A 17877-nucleotide genomic window follows, 5' to 3' on the forward strand; every position below is an offset into this window, starting at 1 on the left:
GAGTGAAATATGCAGGAATATTTGACTGCTTAGGTATGGCAAAAATCTATGCGAGTCAATACTAAGGGAGTGATAATCACAAATATTAGAGGTTTGTTCATCCCGTATCCAGCAGTACTATATACACACAGGTATAATTACTATTCTCTGCGTTCAGTGGTGCAGTTGAGAATACTTACAGTAGTCGGAGGTTTGGTAGACCAGAGAACACACCGTCACTTAAAGTCTGGATCGGATTTCTGTAAAACAATCTACAAACGACAAAGCACAAAGAAAATGGGATGCTCTTGCTATGTTCCGGGTACTGCACAAAACACCGAGTCTAGGATATTGAAGTTCTAATCTAAAAGGCCGAATCATGACCTTGTTTTCAGAAATAACCTAGACTCCTAACCCCAACATGATTCGTTTGCAACTTGGTTAGGTTGCAACGTTCACATACACCACAGTAAATATAGTCTCCGGCATTTTTCCTCTATTGTTAAGCAAGAGGTTAGTTGCAAAGCTAGGAAAACACAATTGATTTTCTAACGATGCATTGTTTAACACTGCAGACTCAGTTCACATACACCACTGTTAATTTCTAATGATGCATTGTTTGACAATGAAGACAAATAACTGGCCGCTGAAGAATGAACAATATACTGGCTTGAATTGTTACAAATTGTGTGAGAACTGAATATGACAGTACACCTAAACTGGGACTTCCCAAGGGATTCATAATCTTTGGCTGATCATGGCGTTAGAAAAGGTACAAAAATCCTCGGTCTTCTTTATGGTTTGTTTAATTTATGTTTCGTTATGTTGACACCCCCCTCCCTTTTTTGTTATATTGATGAATAAATGGAGCAGAAATAAAGGAAGTGCGTGCCATAAGGTTTGAAGATTCTGGAAATGTCAATGCTTTTCGAACAGAATCGGTCATTGTCACAAGTTTAGAGAATTAGCCGCAATGGGCAAATGCCTCGTGGCTTCAATTAGAAATCTAAAGGCCACATCATCTTCGTTCTGCGCCCCCGAAAACTTCAGAACATTTGAAAGTTATAGAGGGATACATGATTTAACAATATCCACTGTAATGCAGTTCTGAACATGTAGGAAGAATGTGTTGCTCCATTTACTGTGCGCTGCCGTCTGAGTATCTCATGCACGTAACCCTTTGCATCCAACGACGAGTGTTTGACCTTTTGACGGTGCCCAGTTACTACTCTGGACATCTGGACATCGTCTACATTTCTTTCAAACTCTCGTGCAACCTCTCTGTGTAGGATCTGAACGCACTCGTTCTTCATGCTCTTTCTTATTTTGCGTATCACCTGTGATTGTCGGCTGTAGTCGGACGTCCCTTTGCTATTTGGATAGGGACTTAGTAAGATGGAAATAGTGTTGTTCTCCCCCTGGTCCCCGCCACACAGCAACGCAAACTCTTGATTGTGTCTCCATTCTTTTTATTGTAACAACAATAGACGAAGGCGCAGAAGGAGAATGGAAAACAAAGGTCAACCGAAAAGACAACAGGAAAGACACAAAGAAACCACAAATAACGAGCAGTAATAAAGCGAATACAAATCCATACTAGCCAACCACCAAAATCTCTATACCTTGACAAGACATGCAGAATCCATGGATTTCTCTCAAAATCCCTGAATGGCTCGAAAACAAGAAAAAAACTTTCGACGGCATAAACTGCAGGTCTGCGTACAGCACGGTTCGACTCTGCACTGCAGTTCGATCAGTCGGCACCCGCGCCTGCCAGTGCAGATCTTGCAGGCTAGGCTGATCAGGTCTTGAAAGGGCCGTGCACAGTTCGAAGTGCGAGTGGGCACCGCAATTTTTTTGAAGAAGAAGGAACGGGACATTCGAGGTGAATCAATGGAGCGTAATGGAGCGTTCAGGAACATTCTGTATCAGACAAAAATGTGACTTTAATTGGAGTTTGTTTCAAATCAAGTAGAACAATATCAAGCCTTCGGTGCTCAATGAAGCGATCGCACCAGATGGTGAAATCCCACAGAATCTTGATCTTTTGGTCCTCCGTAGAGATGAAGTATCTCTACCTTCAGGCACGTTACCCGCGGGTGCATGATGCTCTTGGGCCGATCACAGTGGTGCTTGTAGTACTCGTATTCTGAAGGTATCCCATGTACACGCAGAGGCCAGCCGATTATGACGCTCCAAGTAAAGCCGTCCAGCGAGCTTTGAACACTCGCATAGGATATGGGCAACCGACTCGCCTGCCTTCCCACACATTCGAGACAGGTGGCTTCCGCTCTGATGGAAGATTTGGGGCTTGAGCAGGTTAGTTGCCAAGGCCTGGTATAGTGTCGCGATGATCAGGCTCTCTGTGATCTTCTTGGGGCCAGCCGTGATCATCTTGAGACCAGCCTTTTTCAGCCAACTCCAGGTGTTCTCGTTGGTCAGTTGTTCTGTTTGCCGGACAAACTACCCATGCCAGGGTTTCTGGGTCCACGCCAAGAGATGTTCTTTTTGAAGCCGCACTTCACCACCTGTGAGGTGTCCGGTGGGGCAACCAGATGTGGCCACAGAATGGGTGCAGCAAGCTTCATGAGTTCCGCATCTGACTGAAGCACATAACGCTGCAAATTGCTTTTCTCCATGGTGACAATATCATGGATACTTTGCAAACCACGTCCACCCTCCTTGCGACTGACGTACTTATGGGCTACATCAGCGCGTGCATCGAGAGCTCCATGCATAGTCATAAGTTGTTGTTGTTGTAGAAGTTTATTTAACGTCGCACCACAAACAGGCGATTTCGCCTCCTTTGATACTTGTGGACGACAGAAGGAATGAGAGAGAGGGGGGGGGCAGAAGTATGGAGAGAGGAAGGGTAGAAATAAATAAGCAATCAACCTCAGGGCTACACCAAAGCAAAAACGGAATGGGAACATACTATATACAAAATAGCTTCATACATATACCGTATTTTACCGGTTGTAAGTCGACCCCGGTTATAAGTCGACCCCCCTATCTGGAGGTCTCAATTCTGCGTTTTAAAGTTTTCACCCAAAGAAGCACTACTAACCACCTCCTGCTACTAACACATCAACAAATCATATAAACATTCCTTATTGGAGGATATAACGTCCCAATCCTTGAAAAAGGCCAATAAACTGGCAAAATGTGTAAACATGGTGCACTCGTGCATGCAGTGCAGGTCATTTTTTTGTAAGATACTGTTAGCCCCATCCCTCACACAAACAAGTCAACAAAGAGGCATCTTTGGATTGAGGAGTGCTGGTTTCGAAACAACTGGTTTGAAGCTCAAAGTAGAGCTGGTGTTAGCTCAGAGCAGAGCTGCTGTTAGCTCAGAGCAGAGCTGCTGTTAGCTCAGAGCAGAGCTGCTGTTAGCTGAAAGTAGAGCTGCTGTTAGCTCAAAGTAGAGCTGCGGTTAGCTCAAAGTAGAGCTGCGGTTAGCTCAAAGTAGAGCTGCTGTTAGCTCAAAGTAGAGCTGCGATTAGCTCAAAGTAGAGCTGCTGTTAGCTCAAAGTAGAGCTGCTGTTAGCTCAAAGTAGAGCTGCTGTTAGCTCAAGGTAGAGCTGCTGTTAGCTCAAAGTAGAGCTGCTGTTAGCTCAAAGTAGAGCTGCTGTTAGCTCAAAGTAGAGCTGCTGTTAGCTCAAAGTAGAGCTGCGGTTAGCTCAAAGTAGAGCTGCTGTTAGCTCAAAGTAGAGCTGCTGTTAGCTCAAAGTAGAGCTGCGGTTAGCTCAAAGTAGAGCTGCTGTTAGCTCAAAGTAGAGCTGCTGTTAGCTCAAAGTAGAGCTGCTGTTAGCTCAACGTAGAGCTGCAATGCTAAATGGATGTAATATAGCGCAAGGCAGAGCCGCAGCAAATAGCTAGATAACACCAGTTGTGAGAGTGGACCCGATTAGTGGGTATGATAATTATGATGGTGTGAATAAGTTGGATAGGGAGGGATGGTGGGAAAAGAAACACTGCTGAAGCACGATCCGTTGTCTGGAAGAGCACAACAGGGCAAGCAAGATTTGTTTTTCTTTTCCGCAAAATGGGCTGGTGCCATTTGTGATTACGCAGCAAAACAAAGCGCATGACGTCAGTCTTGAATGCAGTACAAAGCAATGCAGTGCAGTGTGTGCGCTAGTTCGGATTGTTGCTAACAAGTACTAGCACAGCTAGTACACCATTAGCCCCATCCCTCACACAAACAAGTCAACAAAGAGGCATCTTTGGATTGAGGAGTGCTGGTTTCGAAACAACTGGTTTGAAGCTCAAAGTAGAGCTGGTGTTAGCTCAGAGCAGAGCTGCTGTTAGCTCAGAGCAGAGCTGCTGTTAGCTCAGAGCAGAGCTGCTGTTAGCTGAAAGTAGAGCTGCTGTTAGCTCAAAGTAGAGCTGCGGTTAGCTCAAAGTAGAGCTGCGGTTAGCTCAAAGTAGAGCTGCTGTTAGCTCAAAGTAGAGCTGCGATTAGCTCAAAGTAGAGCTGCTGTTAGCTCAAAGTAGAGCTGCTGTTAGCTCAAAGTAGAGCTGCTGTTAGCTCAAGGTAGAGCTGCTGTTAGCTCAAAGTAGAGCTGCTGTTAGCTCAAAGTAGAGCTGCTGTTAGCTCAAAGTAGAGCTGCTGTTAGCTCAAAGTAGAGCTGCGGTTAGCTCAAAGTAGAGCTGCTGTTAGCTCAAAGTAGAGCTGCTGTTAGCTCAAAGTAGAGCTGCGGTTAGCTCAAAGTAGAGCTGCTGTTAGCTCAAAGTAGAGCTGCTGTTAGCTCAAAGTAGAGCTGCTGTTAGCTCAACGTAGAGCTGCAATGCTAAATGGATGTAATATAGCGCAAGGCAGAGCCGCAGCAAATAGCTAGATAACACCAGTTGTGAGAGTGGACCCATGAAACCAGCACTCCGTTAGCTAAGCACTATTGACGCACAGCAGGGGTCAATTAATGTCAGCACAGGCAAGCATTGTGCAGCTAGAGTTCAGTAGCTTATTACTCACCCGAGTTGGGGATCATGTCATCCATGGCACGGCAGCAAGCCAGGACGATAGCTGGCGCTTACCGCTTGTTGTAGTCCGGATGTAGCATAGACACGCATCGCTCTTTCCACTGACCTGCCACTCGGAAGAAGGAGTCGGGGGCACTAGCCATAGCAGCGGTGGTGGCTGCACCAATGTGGACCGAATGCCCGGAGTAGTTCGACTGGGATGGTACACCGGCCGCAGCGACAAGAGACCATACTGTTACTGTGAATGACTGCCTGGTCAGCTGCTGTCTGTTCGAGAGTACGAACAAGAGTTGCTCCGGTCCCTCGCGACGAGTGACAAATGGGTAGCTAACAATGGCACGGATCGGGCAGTACGGCGGTACAGACGGGCCAATGTCACTAGTAACGCCTTTACCGAATGGGTCCGTCTTGGATGAAAGCAGGAAGAGTTGCAGGCGTCCGTCACCAGGAGAGCTAGTACAGCCCCGTGTGATGCCATTAGTAAATTCAGCACACCGAAGAAATCCAAAGAAGCAGCATGGCGGCTTGGTAGAGCAGCTTGTCATGGCCATTCAGGATACTACCTTTCCGGCGTGCATCCGTCAGGTGTCGTAGGATTGGCATAGTTATAGGAAGGCGAGGGGTGAGTACAGCCGTACCATGGCATCGCTGGATGCCCTTCAACACCCTCTTCAGAAGCCACGCATCTACTAAGGGGCCGGCAAACCCATTCTCAAGGTGGGCTTTATGCACCGCACTCGCATACACAGATACAGTTCAGGGCACGCTGATCATAGTTCACGCATGAATGTGTGTCCAGGAACGATGACTCGGGCAGCAAAAGTGAGCTTCCCCAGGAGGGACTCGAGTTGACGCTGGCCGATGCTGCGCTCGCTGATAGTAGCCATGAGTGGCGCACGGATCTCGGACAGCTTGTCCTCTGGTAGCCGAGCTTCGTGGCGCTCGCAGTCTAGGACAATACCAAGGAAGGTCAATGATGGTGGTGGCCCTTCGAGCTGGGATGGAGCAAAGAGGAGTGCCGAGATACGTGAATGCCCGGAGGGGGATGGTGAGTTGCTGGTTGGCTGCAGCCAAACCAGTGGAGATGTCGAGAAAGTCATCGAGGTAATGAAGCTGGTGATCTATAGCAAACTCGTGCTGCATGATCCAGTTGACTGCTGTGGCTACTGAGTCAAAGACGGCTGGGCTGGAGCGGAGGCCGCAAGGTAGAAAGCGCTCGTAGTAGTAGGAGCCTTCCCAGCGAGGTCCTGACGGCGGACTGGGATCTGCCGAAATGCACTGCGTACATCGAGCTTGGACAAATACACAGGCTGTGGGCATGACCTGATGATGTTGATCGCGTTGTCAATGCTCGCGTAGTGCAGAGAGAGCGGCTCGGCAGGAATGCTGTCGTTCGCGCCGGTGCCTTCCGGACTAGACAGATGGTGGATCATTCGCAGCTTGCCGTTCTTTTTGGGGATGGCACCAATACCAGAGTGGCGCATGAACTGAAATGGAGGTGACGGAAATGGGCCTGTGGTCTCGCTGCGGGCGCAGGAAGCAGCTAATTGCTCGGATATAAATGCCGAGTGAGTGAAAGCCAAGGGTAGATTATTAGAGAAAACCGAAATGTCGTGTTGGCCGGCAGATCCAATAGTAAAGCCACGGCGCAGGCCATGGAGAACATACGCAACACATGATTGATCTGAGTGGTTACGTAACAGGCGGGCAAAGTGGTCAGCTAGCGGTGTGGTGTCTGCAGAGTGTATAGGAAAGAAGCTACATACCGAGTCAAGCGATTCAGTAGCCATTCTGCTAGGAGCGGCGGGGTGGCCGATTGGCTCCGCGCTGCTGCTGGCTGCACATGATGCATGGGTGGTCCTTGCCACACTGGCTGCAGGTGTGGGAGAAGCGGCACGACGATGAAGAACAGCGACCTCCATTGAAGTTGCGGCAGATTTCTTGGCCGTCGCTAGTATGGTTGCGACCACTGGAGGTAAATGCTGCTGGCTTGGAGACGAAAAGGACACAAACCGCCCCTGGATGGAACGTCTTACATTGAGCGCATTTTGGGTGTGCATGGCCTGTGACAGCTATCTGCCATAGGTTCACGTCGATGGTGTCCAACCTCTTCGTGCCTGGATACTGGGCCACGAGCATCCGCAGCTGGCGGTCGTACTCTAGCCACGCGCTTGGGAAGAACTGGCGGTTAGCAGTCGGGATCAACTGCTGGTACGCAATCAGTTCAGCAGTTCAGCAGTGCGGTGTAGGGCAGCAGCCGCGATAACAGACATGTATGTGGTCCATGCCTCGAGCCGGGTAGCTACATGTATATTTATCGTGAACCTTGCGACGCACCTGCTTCGCGTCATCCGACTCAACGATATTTAGCTGGCTATTGTTATTCGGGCTGTGCACCAGCCGGAATGTTGGGCCGGAAGTGTGCAAGAATGTCAGGCAACAAACTTGAAAAATCTACGAACTCCCCTCGCAAGATACGTTCTTGCACAGCCTTGGGCACAGCTGGTGCAGGTGGCTGGTCGGGTGGGTTACAGGAGCTTGACCTGGCGTGGTGGCGGCAGCTGCCGCATTGCCTTGGCCTTGGGTGAGGAGCGGCACAATGCTCTCCGATAATAATAAAATGGCGGCCGACCAAGCCGACTACACCTCGTCCCGTACGGGAGCGCAGAGATCCGTTGAGCCCGCGTCACCTGAGCTGGCGGAGGAGGCATTGGTGCACGTCGGGCTTCTGGGCTCGCGAGCCGTGTCCGCACTGTCATGTTGCTGGTTCTCCTGGCCGGAGCTACCAAGGGCTAGTTGTGCCAGCAAACGGTGCTGTAAATACTTTTACTCAGTTTCCTTTCGGATTCAAGCCGCGCTGAGAAGGCTCGCCGCGGAGGGCTTGGCAAGGCATTGCCTTGACAGTGTCGACAGTAAGGTCAGCCATACTGGAGAAATACAGTGTCGAGGTGACACTCGGGCTGGCAGCAAAGCTACGAAAGGAAAAGAAACACTGCTGAAGCACGATCCGTTGTCTGGAAGAGCACAACAGGGCAAGCAAGATTTGTTTTTCTTTTCCGCAAAATGGGCTGGTGCCATTTGTGATTACGCAGCAAAACAAAGCGCATGACGTCAGTCTTGAATGCAGTACAAAGCAATGCAGTGCAGTGTGTGCGCTAGTTCGGATTGTTGCTAACAAGTACTAGCACAGCTAGTACACCAATAGTTCCCGGTTATAAGTCGAATCCCGGTTGTAAGTCGACCCCCACCCTTTCTCCTTCTATTTTAAGTCGTAAAAGGTCGACTTACAACCGGAAAAATACGGTATTGCAAAACACGTTTACTATTCTTCAGTCCGCTATACCACAGAAACACACTAGCCGAAAAGCATTTAAACGGAGCCATGATGCGCTTTTAGCAGGGCACAGAACTGAAGGTGGCTGGGCTCGAAACGGAGATCAGGCGGGAGCTGGTTCCACAGGACTGCGCCGATGAACTGCATGGTCGCTCGACCCGCAGGACCGGGCCAAAATGGTACTTGAACGAGGTGATGTGCTGCTCCCCGAGTGCGGTCACCAGTAACTCTCACGAAGAAGCTGGTGAAGAGGGAGCTAGCTCGGGAGAACAGACAACGACGGACAAAGATGAGGAGGTTAATGTTAAACATGTCCTCCAGGGTGGTGAGGCGGAGCTGTTCAAAGATCGGGCTCGTGCGCGACCACGGTGGCAGACCGAAGAAGCCGCGGATAGCGCACTTCGTTAGACGTGTGAGGGGCTCCATGTTGCCAATTTGAAGTGACGGATAAAAGGCGTTGGAAGCGTACGACAACCTACCCTGGATCATCGACCTGTAAAACAGGATCTTTGACGCCAGGGTGAGGCTTCGGCGGCTCCGCCACAGCGCACCTACTGACTTCCGCACCTGCTGGATTGTGTGATTGACGTGAGGCTCCCAGGAGAGCTGCCCATCTACCATTACGCCCAGGTACCGCGCTTGTTCCACAACTGCAAGGGCTGCATTCCCACAGCGAATTCGAATGTTATCTGTGTCAGGGGCTGGGCCTCTTGGGGTAATCAACAGAGCTTGCGTTTTCTTTTGGTTCAGCATTAGTCCGCGGTCCTCCAACCACTGCGACAGGCCAGTGATGGCTGTGCTTAGAGAAGAGCACACATGTTCGCAACTGCCCGAGGCTTCAATTGCAATGTCGTCTGCAAATTCCTGGTTTGTGACCTGCTGGGGCAAGCAGCATCGAAGGTTACGGATGTATAGTGTGAACAGGAGGGGGCCGAGGACGGATCCTTGCGGCACCCCTCGACTGCATGCGACGTATTCCGAGCAATTTCCGCCCACGACTACGCGTTGAAGCCGCTCACTCAGGTAACTAGTGAACCATAGCTGGACAGTACCGCCGACCCCAATGTCGGATAGCTCCTGTGCCAAGATGGTGTGTTTGACACAGTCGAAAGCCTTCGACATATCCACGAATATCACACCTGTGAGTTTGCGCTCATACTTCGCTTTCAGCCAGCGATTGACAGCAAGCACAAGAGCGTCCTCCGTACTGTGGTTCTTCCTGTACGCGAACTGCGAGTCAGGGAGAATACTGTGATCGGTCAGAAAGGATGTAAGCTGAGCTTTGACGATCTTCTCGAGGAGGCGAGAAACGACTGGTAGTAGAGAAATAGGTTGATACGCAGTAGGCTGACAAGGGTCAAGGCCACCACCTTTGAATAGCGGCGACACATTAGCAATTTTAAACTGACGGGGAACACACCCCTATATAAGCATGCGCGTTCTTCGGTCAGCAGATTTTAACTCGTCCTGCGTCCATGCCAAGATACCAGCACTATACCATATGTTTAGGACTCTTTCCCTTTCGGTGAAGACTGTATTAAATTCTAATTGTTCGAACTCTGGTGTAGTGAACTGACACTCGGAAAACAACATGCAGACATGGAACACAACTAAAATGCAGAGAATGAAACCCGGAAAACGCAAAGGCAAACAACAACCACAACTGTCACTGATCTGGGCAAGAAGCTAACCACCATTCTCTCAAACTTGACAAACTCTCTCTCTCCAAATCGCTGTCCTCAGCGAAACGTGCCCGCGTGCGTGCATTGGCTTGCGCCGCATGCATGTACACAACGACGTGGCATAGAGAGAAAATGCAGCGTACAGAAAATGCATGAATCATCGTCGCCATAGAGATACTAATTATGGCGACTGCCAAAGTCCGCGTGCACGTGCAGCGCGGAGTGCAGGTGCAACAAAAAAGAAAAGCAATAATAATATTTGAATGCAGAACAAAACAGAAACTAGCAATCTGCTGAAGTGAAAGACTAAAGAATTGGAAAACAGTGTCTGTCAAGGGGTGCTTGCACCCAGCGACAGGGTGACAGCACACCCTGTCAGCGAGAGTAAGTTTCGCCAAGTAGATCGTAGCGGAGTTGCCGCGGATGGCGATAATGTACGAACACGCATAGCAATTACTGTATCGTAAAATGTGTCGACGTAGACGTAACAGATATGCACTCGTGATGTAACAGATCTAACAGACTAACAAATAAATATTACACTCGCGAAATGCATAGCAGTAATACGCACCGCACCAATATTGCAAGCGACCTAGCATGTCTTAACAATACTGCCCTTGCAGCATGTGACAGTTCTGTACACAAATCGTAACTACAATACACTAATAGTATCAACGTGCAACATGTGACATGTGATAGTTCTGTACATCACCACCCTCCCTCACGAACAGTGATTGAGTGAGGCAATAGAGATAACATAACTTACTCAGAATCCACCTCTTGCGGAACGAGCTCATACGAACACAGCATACTCAGAATCCACGTCTTGCAGAACGAGCACAGTACTAACACTAACACAGCGTACTCAGAATCCACCTCTTGCGGAACGAGCTCATACAAACACAGCATACTCAGAATCCACGTCTTGCAGAACGAGCACAATACTAACACTAACACAGCATACTCAGAATCCACCTCTTGCGGAACGAGCTCATACAAACACAGCATACTCAGAATCCACCTCTTGCAGAACGAGCACAGTACTGGTGGCTTACTCAGAATCCACCTCCAGTGGGACGAGCACATTGATTGGTCGGCGGTAGGTCTTGCCGCGGACGAGAATGTCGACCACCCGTACGTTGCCATCTTTGCCTGGGTACACTTGCAGTATTCTTGCGAGCGGCCACTTCCCTCTTGGAGTGCCAGGTTCCAAGAATAGCACTACTTCACCAACACGTACATTGCGGTGCAGATTGCGCCATCGTTGACGCAGGTTGAGCGCTGGGACGAGCTCCTTCAGCCACCTGTCCCAGACGTCCTTACTCAGTCGCTGAACTGCTTTCCAGCGATGTCTTGGATTCACGCGATCAGCTTGATCAGCCAGTTCCTCAAGTGCCAGCGACAGGTCGGCATGGCTGGTGAGGAAATGCTTTGGCGTGAGTGGGGTGAGGTCACTCGGATCTGAGCTTATCGTCGTGAGCGGCCTGGTGTTGAGGAATGCTTCCACAACTATGAACGCCGTACTCAGCTCCTCGTCTGTGCAGTCTCCGTGCTCCAGGATTCCACGCAACGCACGCTTGGCGCACTTCACCATCGACTCAAACACGCCCCCATGATGGGGCACCTGTGGGGGGTTGAAACGCCACTCGATGTGCTCCGATGCGAGTGCAGCGCTCACTCTGCCGGAATTCAGCTGCTCGACTACATCTCGCAACTCCTTTTCCGCAGCTACGAAATTTGTGCCGTTGTCCGACACAATCAGAGCCGGTCGACCGCGTCGCTTCACAAATCTACTCAGAGCCAGCAGGAAACCATCAGTGTCGAGGGAGTATGCCATCTCCAGGTGCACTGCTCTTGACTGGAGGCAGGTGAAGACGCACAGATAGCGCTTGGTCTTGACCCTGCCACGACCTTGCTTCGTCAGGAATGGCCCTGCGAAATCCACGCCCGCTCGGTGAAACGCACGTACAGGTTCTGCTGTTCTGAAGCTTGGCAACGGCGCCATCAACTGCTCAGCTGGCTTGGCCCACTGTAACTTGCAGCCAGGGCAGGAACGTCGGTGAGCCTTGACAGCGCCGAGACCACCAACAACCCAGAACTCGCCGTTGAGGTTTGCCAGTAAGTGGTTCTTTCCAGCCACATGCTTGCACTTCACATCCTCATGCGCAATACGTAGAGCCGTAACAGGGTGCTTGCCTGGCAGGATGATGGGTCGCCGGGCTCCACTGGGCAAATGATGAGCGGTTTTCAGGCGCCCGTTCATGCGGAGAAGCCCTGGCTTCGCGTCTCCATCCCACTCTGGCATCAGATGGCTAAGTGCATGCGCCTTGGGCAATGGTTGACCGCTGCGCTGGGCCTTGATGACGTCACTGTAAGAGTCCTGCTGAGCGTTGGCAAACCAGTGGAATTCAGCATTGCGAACTTCGCTCACTGAGAGCTCGGGCACTTCTACTGCTGGCAGGGCGTGCCTTCGCTTCAAGGCCTTGCGAGTCGGATGGCTGCCATCGCGTGCGACACTGATGCTGGATGTAGCGCTGGATGACTGCTGCGCTGTAGGGTCTGCTGGCTGAGCCTGGCGGTGTCGGCAGTTGTCCGCAAAACGTTTGCACCATGCGGTGACCCGCACAAGTCGTAGCCAGCTGCTGAAGTTGACCGGGTTGAGTCGGCTAGTTTGCTGCTCGTCCTCTGCTGGTACCGTGACTAGTGTGGCCTCAATCATCCGCTTCAACTGGCCAGGTAATTCGGCTGTCGGAACAGAGTCTGGAAGCTTGGGCCAGTCATCCTCTGGTGCGCTGGAGAGGAAGGCAGGACCGTTCCACCACAACGTGTCGTTGGCCAAGTCCTCTGCTAGTAGGCCACGCGTCGCTTTGTCAGCTGGGTTATTCTTGCCGCTGATGTGGTGCCACTGCTTGACGCTGGTCACTTCCTGGATGAGTGATACTCTGTTACCGATGTCAACCTTGTACCGCCTGCTGTGGTTGCGGATCCAGCCAAGCACATTCATAGAGTCTGTCCAGAATGTGTGCTGGCTAATAGGTATCCCGATGGCTTGCTCCAGGTGCTGGCTCACGCGGATACCGAGTACCGCACCACGTAGCTCAAGTTGAGGGATGCTCTGTCGACGGATTGGAGCTGGCTTTGCCTTGGCCATTGCCAGAGTTACTCTGACGTTGCCGGTAGTGTCCACTGCACGCACGTATGCTGACGCGGCAATAGCTCGATCAGATGCGTCAACAAAGGTGTGAACCGACAGCTGGCTCTCTGGTGCACCTGGTGCCTTGAAGCTGCGTGGAGCCTGAACTCCTGAGAGACCTGGCAGCTCACCGAACCAGGCTTGCCATTTCTTCGTCTCTGCGCTAGGGAGTCGCTCATCCCAGCCAACACCGAGTAGGCACAAGTCCTGGAAAAGGATGCGTGCCCGGATAGTGAATGGCGCGATCTGGCCTCTCGGGTCGAACACAGTCGACAGCCCGCTCAGCACTGAACGCTTCGTTGGGCTCTGCTTGGTCTGCTGGTAGCGGAAGGTGAACGTGTCGGACTGTGCATGCCAGCTGACGCCGAGTGTCTTCACTGTTGGTAGGCAGCTGTGAGCATCTCGCTCACCCAAGTTTAACACCGCTTCCTTGGCACGGTCGGCCTCTGGGATGGACTCCATGACGGCTGCACTGTTCGATAACCACTTCCGCAAGTGGAACCCACCCTGCGCTAGGAGACACTGCGTTTGCTGCTGGGTGTTGCACGCAGCTTCGTCGGATGCAGCCGAGCTCAGCAGGTCGTCCACATACGTGGACTTGTCGATGGCTTCCACCGCTGCTGCAGAGTACCCGTCACCAAAGTGTTCCAGGGTCTTCTTGACCGCCTTGCCTGCCAGGTAGGGGGATGCCTTTATGCCGAACACTAGCCGGTTCCACTCAAACACACAGACTTCTCCATCCACCCTCCACAGGAAACGATGGTATTTCCTGTCACTTTCTGCGAGAACGACTTGCGGGAACATTTCAGCGATGTCCGCTACCAGAGCAACTCGCTCCATCCAAAAGCGCAGCAGCAGAGAGGATACGTCGTTTTGCAGCGCTGGACCGGTCAACATCTCGTCGTTAATTGAGACACCGTTGCACTCTGCCGCTGCGTCAAAGACAATTCTGACTTTCGTGGTACTCTTATCGTCGCGTACCACCGGAAAGTGCGGCAGATACCATTGGTCCTCTCCGTCAGCTTGCTCAGTAGGTACCATGCTTACGTAGCCTTTCTCAATATGACTGTTCATGACCTCGTGATACTGCTTCTTCACTGCTGGTCGCTTGTCCAGTGCTTTCTCCAAGGACCTCAACCGCTGCTCGGCCATGATGCGGTTGGAGGTCAGCTGAGGCTGTGACTGGCTGCTCGCCCATGGAATGGACATCGTGTAGCGCCCGTCTTCATACCGCACAGTGTCGTTGGTGTGTAACTCGGCCTGGCGATCAGCTGGCGATGGCGTCTCGACATTGGATGCTGCCGCTTCCGTGCCCACCTTTTCTGTCTCCCAGAACTTGTGAACGATCTCATCGAGCTTACTTTCTTCTTGTACGCCAGCCTCAGTGCACAGGGCGATGCAGGTATGTTGCAGTGCAGTACTGTTGTTCCCCAAGAAGCCGAAACACACCCAACCGAGTGGTGTGCGCCGGGCAATCAGTCCGCTCTCTGAGTGGCCGCTGCGCTCCTCCAGTGACGTGTGCAGCTCTGCTGCATTCAGACCGAGCAGAATGCCCACTGTGGGAGACGGCAACGGCTGGAATTCGATGTTTCCTGCCCACGTGCCGCTGTTCTGGGCCCAGTCCACCGTACTCATTGGCGTTACAGCTGGCAGCACCCACGCACTAAACTGGGCCAGTCTGCCGTCTTGAGTCTGGACACCGACATTGATGTGCGGTCGGGTACCACTAACTGTCTTCCCTCCGAGTACTGTGGTCTGCAATGACTCTTGAGGACCCGTAAGTCCAAGCTCCTGGGCCACAGACTCGGTGACGTAACTCGTTGATGACGCTGAGTCGAGCAGGGCGGTCACCTGCATCTGGCGGTCCTTGTTGACTAGTGTGGCAGACACGGTCATGAACGCCATTCCACCGGACGCGCGTAGAGTCGCAGCTGGCTCTTGCAGGATGTGCAGTGCCGGACCTGCTGACGGCACGCTGGCTGTTGGCGATGCTGTGTGCTGCCTGGCTGCCTGTGTCGAACTGCTGACCGCTGTGTGTCTGGCCTTGGCGTCAGTAGTAGAGATATTAATGTGTGGCTTGTCCGATTTCCAAACATGTAACAAACTGTTATGTTTTCGTCCACACGCATCACATGGCTTAGCAGAGCAGTCATTTGAACGATGCCCTGTCTGTAGGCAATTCGTACAAACGCTGTACAGGGGCTTGACCGCTCCCCACCTCTCGCGCACCGACATCTTGCGCAGCTCAGCACATACAGCAAGGGCATGATGCCCCTGGCACACCGGGCACACCGTTGTTCGTGGCTCTGGTGCCGAGGCCGACATTGTTCTGCTGCTAGCTGCTGGAACGGTGGCCATGGTGTGGTGGCCTTGCGTACGCCCTGTAGCCGCTTTCTCCGGCTTTTTGACCGTCAGGACGTCCCCAATGCGAGCATCGACCTGGCGCATGCGATGCACTCTATCCAGCAGCCATCTGGACAAGTCATCAACGTTACCAGTGGCGTCGTCATAGCGCTCAATGTAGCGCAGCAGAAGGTTGCGGGGCAGTTTCTGTGTTACCGTTACGTACATCTCTCTTCCCGGCATGATGTGGCCCGCCTGCATGTTTAGCAGCACGTTGCGGAGCTTGATGGCGAGCGTCTGCAGAGCGGTGGTGTCTTTGTCGTGCTGAATGCGTGGCAGTGCATACAGCTCTTTCTGCTGGCGCTCGAGCTCGCGCTGGCTGCCACCATACCACGCATCCAGCTCAGCCATTGCGGACTGGTACGCACCCTCGCCGTCCAGCAAGTCCGCTATCAGATCTTCTGCTGCTCCACCGGCCACTGCTTCGCGAAGACGAGCCATCTTGTAGTGGTCGGACACATATGGGTCCTCGTCCACCAGACGCAAAAAACGCTGCTGCCACTTCATGTAGCTGCTCTCTTCCCCATTAAACTTTGGCAGCTCCAACGGTTTTATTTGTGCCTGGCGGATGCCCTGGCGCCAACCGTCTGGTATGCCGTCTGCCCATTTCTGCACGCGGGCCATGTCGGGTGGGAGCGTCTGATGTTCGACGATTCGACGAGGCTGTGGTCTGTACGTTTGCTGCGGTTGTGACTGTTGTGGTGGCGGCTGTGGCTGAGGCATGCTAAGTGCACCCGCAACGGTTACAGGTAGCTGATTGAGCACTGGCTGCTGCCGCACTAGGTACGAGGCAGCTGCTACTGGTTGATGCACTGAAGCGTGGTGATGGTGCACGGCTCGCTTTCCGTCCTGCACTGCCATTGTGTGCTGCACTGCAGCTCCTGGATGCCGCACAGCTGAGTGCCAGATTGGCCTTGGCTGCTGAGCCTGACTAAATGACACTGCGGAATCGTCGGAGGCCTCAGCCGTGCCAGCTGACTGCCTTGCGGCTAACTTTCTCCAGTCCATGTTCCGCGCGCCATCCACTGCTGCTGTATGTTCAGTCAGGCTATCATATCCCCGGGTTTCGGCACCAGCTTGCACTGGTGGCTTGACAACACGACCCTGGTCCACACAACTCAATGATACGCACTTTGCGGCCGGGACGACACGAGTGTTGCCACATCTTTGCAAGGCATCGTCAAACTTGGCAAGTGCCTCCGCAGTCAAACCATGCCCTCGCCGCCTCGGGGAACTCCTCTGGGACAGCTGCTCCGTTTTTATTGCTTCCTCTAACGCCAACTTTTTGGCCCAAATGTCCTTGCGGAGTTCAATCTCCCTTTTCTTTGCATCTAACTCCATGGTGGCGAGCTCCTCCGCCGCTTCCAGCTCTGTAGCTTTCAGTTCGACCTTGAGCTGAGAACCGCTACTGGCCCTGGACGGGACAGCGGACACCGAGCTCCTTTTATCCGCAGCCACGGCGAGTTCGGGCTCCTCGTGTCCATATCTCAATGGTGGCACACCCTTGGTTGTGCGTTGGCTCGTACGCGGAGCTGACGCCGAGGACATGATGCTAACTTTACGTTCCACAGCACTATAACTTTACTACAATGTCTACATACTACTACACTCTACAGAACAAGCTCAGTCCGAGATCCGGCTCGAAGGACCAGTTGTTTAGGACTCTTTCCCTTTCGGTGAAGACTGTATTAAATTCTAATTGTTCGAACTCTGGTGTAGTGAACTGACACTCGGAAAACAACATGCAGACATGGAACACAACTAAAAATGCAGAGAATGAAACCCGGAAAACGCAAAGGCAAACAACAACCACAACTGTCACTGATCTGGGCAAGAAGCTAACCACCATTCTCTCAAACTTGACAAACTCTCTCTCTCCAAATCGCTGTCCTCAGCGAAACGTGCCCGCGTGCGTGCATTGGCTTGCGCCGCATGCATGTACACAACGACGTGGCATAGAGAGAAAATGCAGCGTACAGAAAATGCATGAATCATCGTCGCCATAGAGATACTAATTATGGCGACTGCCAAAGTCCGCGTGCACGTGCAGCGCGGAGTGCAGGTGCAACAAAAAAGAAAAGCAATAATAATATTTGAATGCAGAACAAAACAGAAACTAGCAATCTGCTGAAGTGAAAGACTAAAGAATTGGAAAACAGTGTCTGTCAAGGGGTGCTTGCACCCAGCGACAGGGTGACAGCACACCCTGTCAGCGAGAGTAAGTTTCGCCAAGTAGATCGTAGCGGAGTTGCCGCGGATGGCGATAATGCAACGGATCAGGTACTAGTAAGTACATGTACATT

The 17877-nt window shown here is 51.9% G+C and overlaps 1 protein-coding gene across 1 annotated transcript in view; it reads right to left on the minus strand.

Moving 5' to 3' along the window:
* Window positions 1–17877, minus strand: part of LOC135810260 (leucine-rich repeat-containing protein 15-like) — a 342979-nt gene that overhangs the window by 149051 nt on the left and 176051 nt on the right. The window contains exon 14 of the mRNA XM_065323740.1: window positions 180–251. Coding sequence (XP_065179812.1) covers window positions 180–251 — 72 coding nt within the window. The remainder of the gene's footprint in view (window positions 1–179; window positions 252–17877) is intronic.

The sequence above is a fragment of the Sycon ciliatum genome, chromosome 2 (genome assembly GCF_964019385.1).
Source record: "Sycon ciliatum chromosome 2, ocSycCili1.1, whole genome shotgun sequence".
NCBI lineage: Eukaryota > Metazoa > Porifera > Calcarea > Leucosolenida > Sycettidae > Sycon > Sycon ciliatum.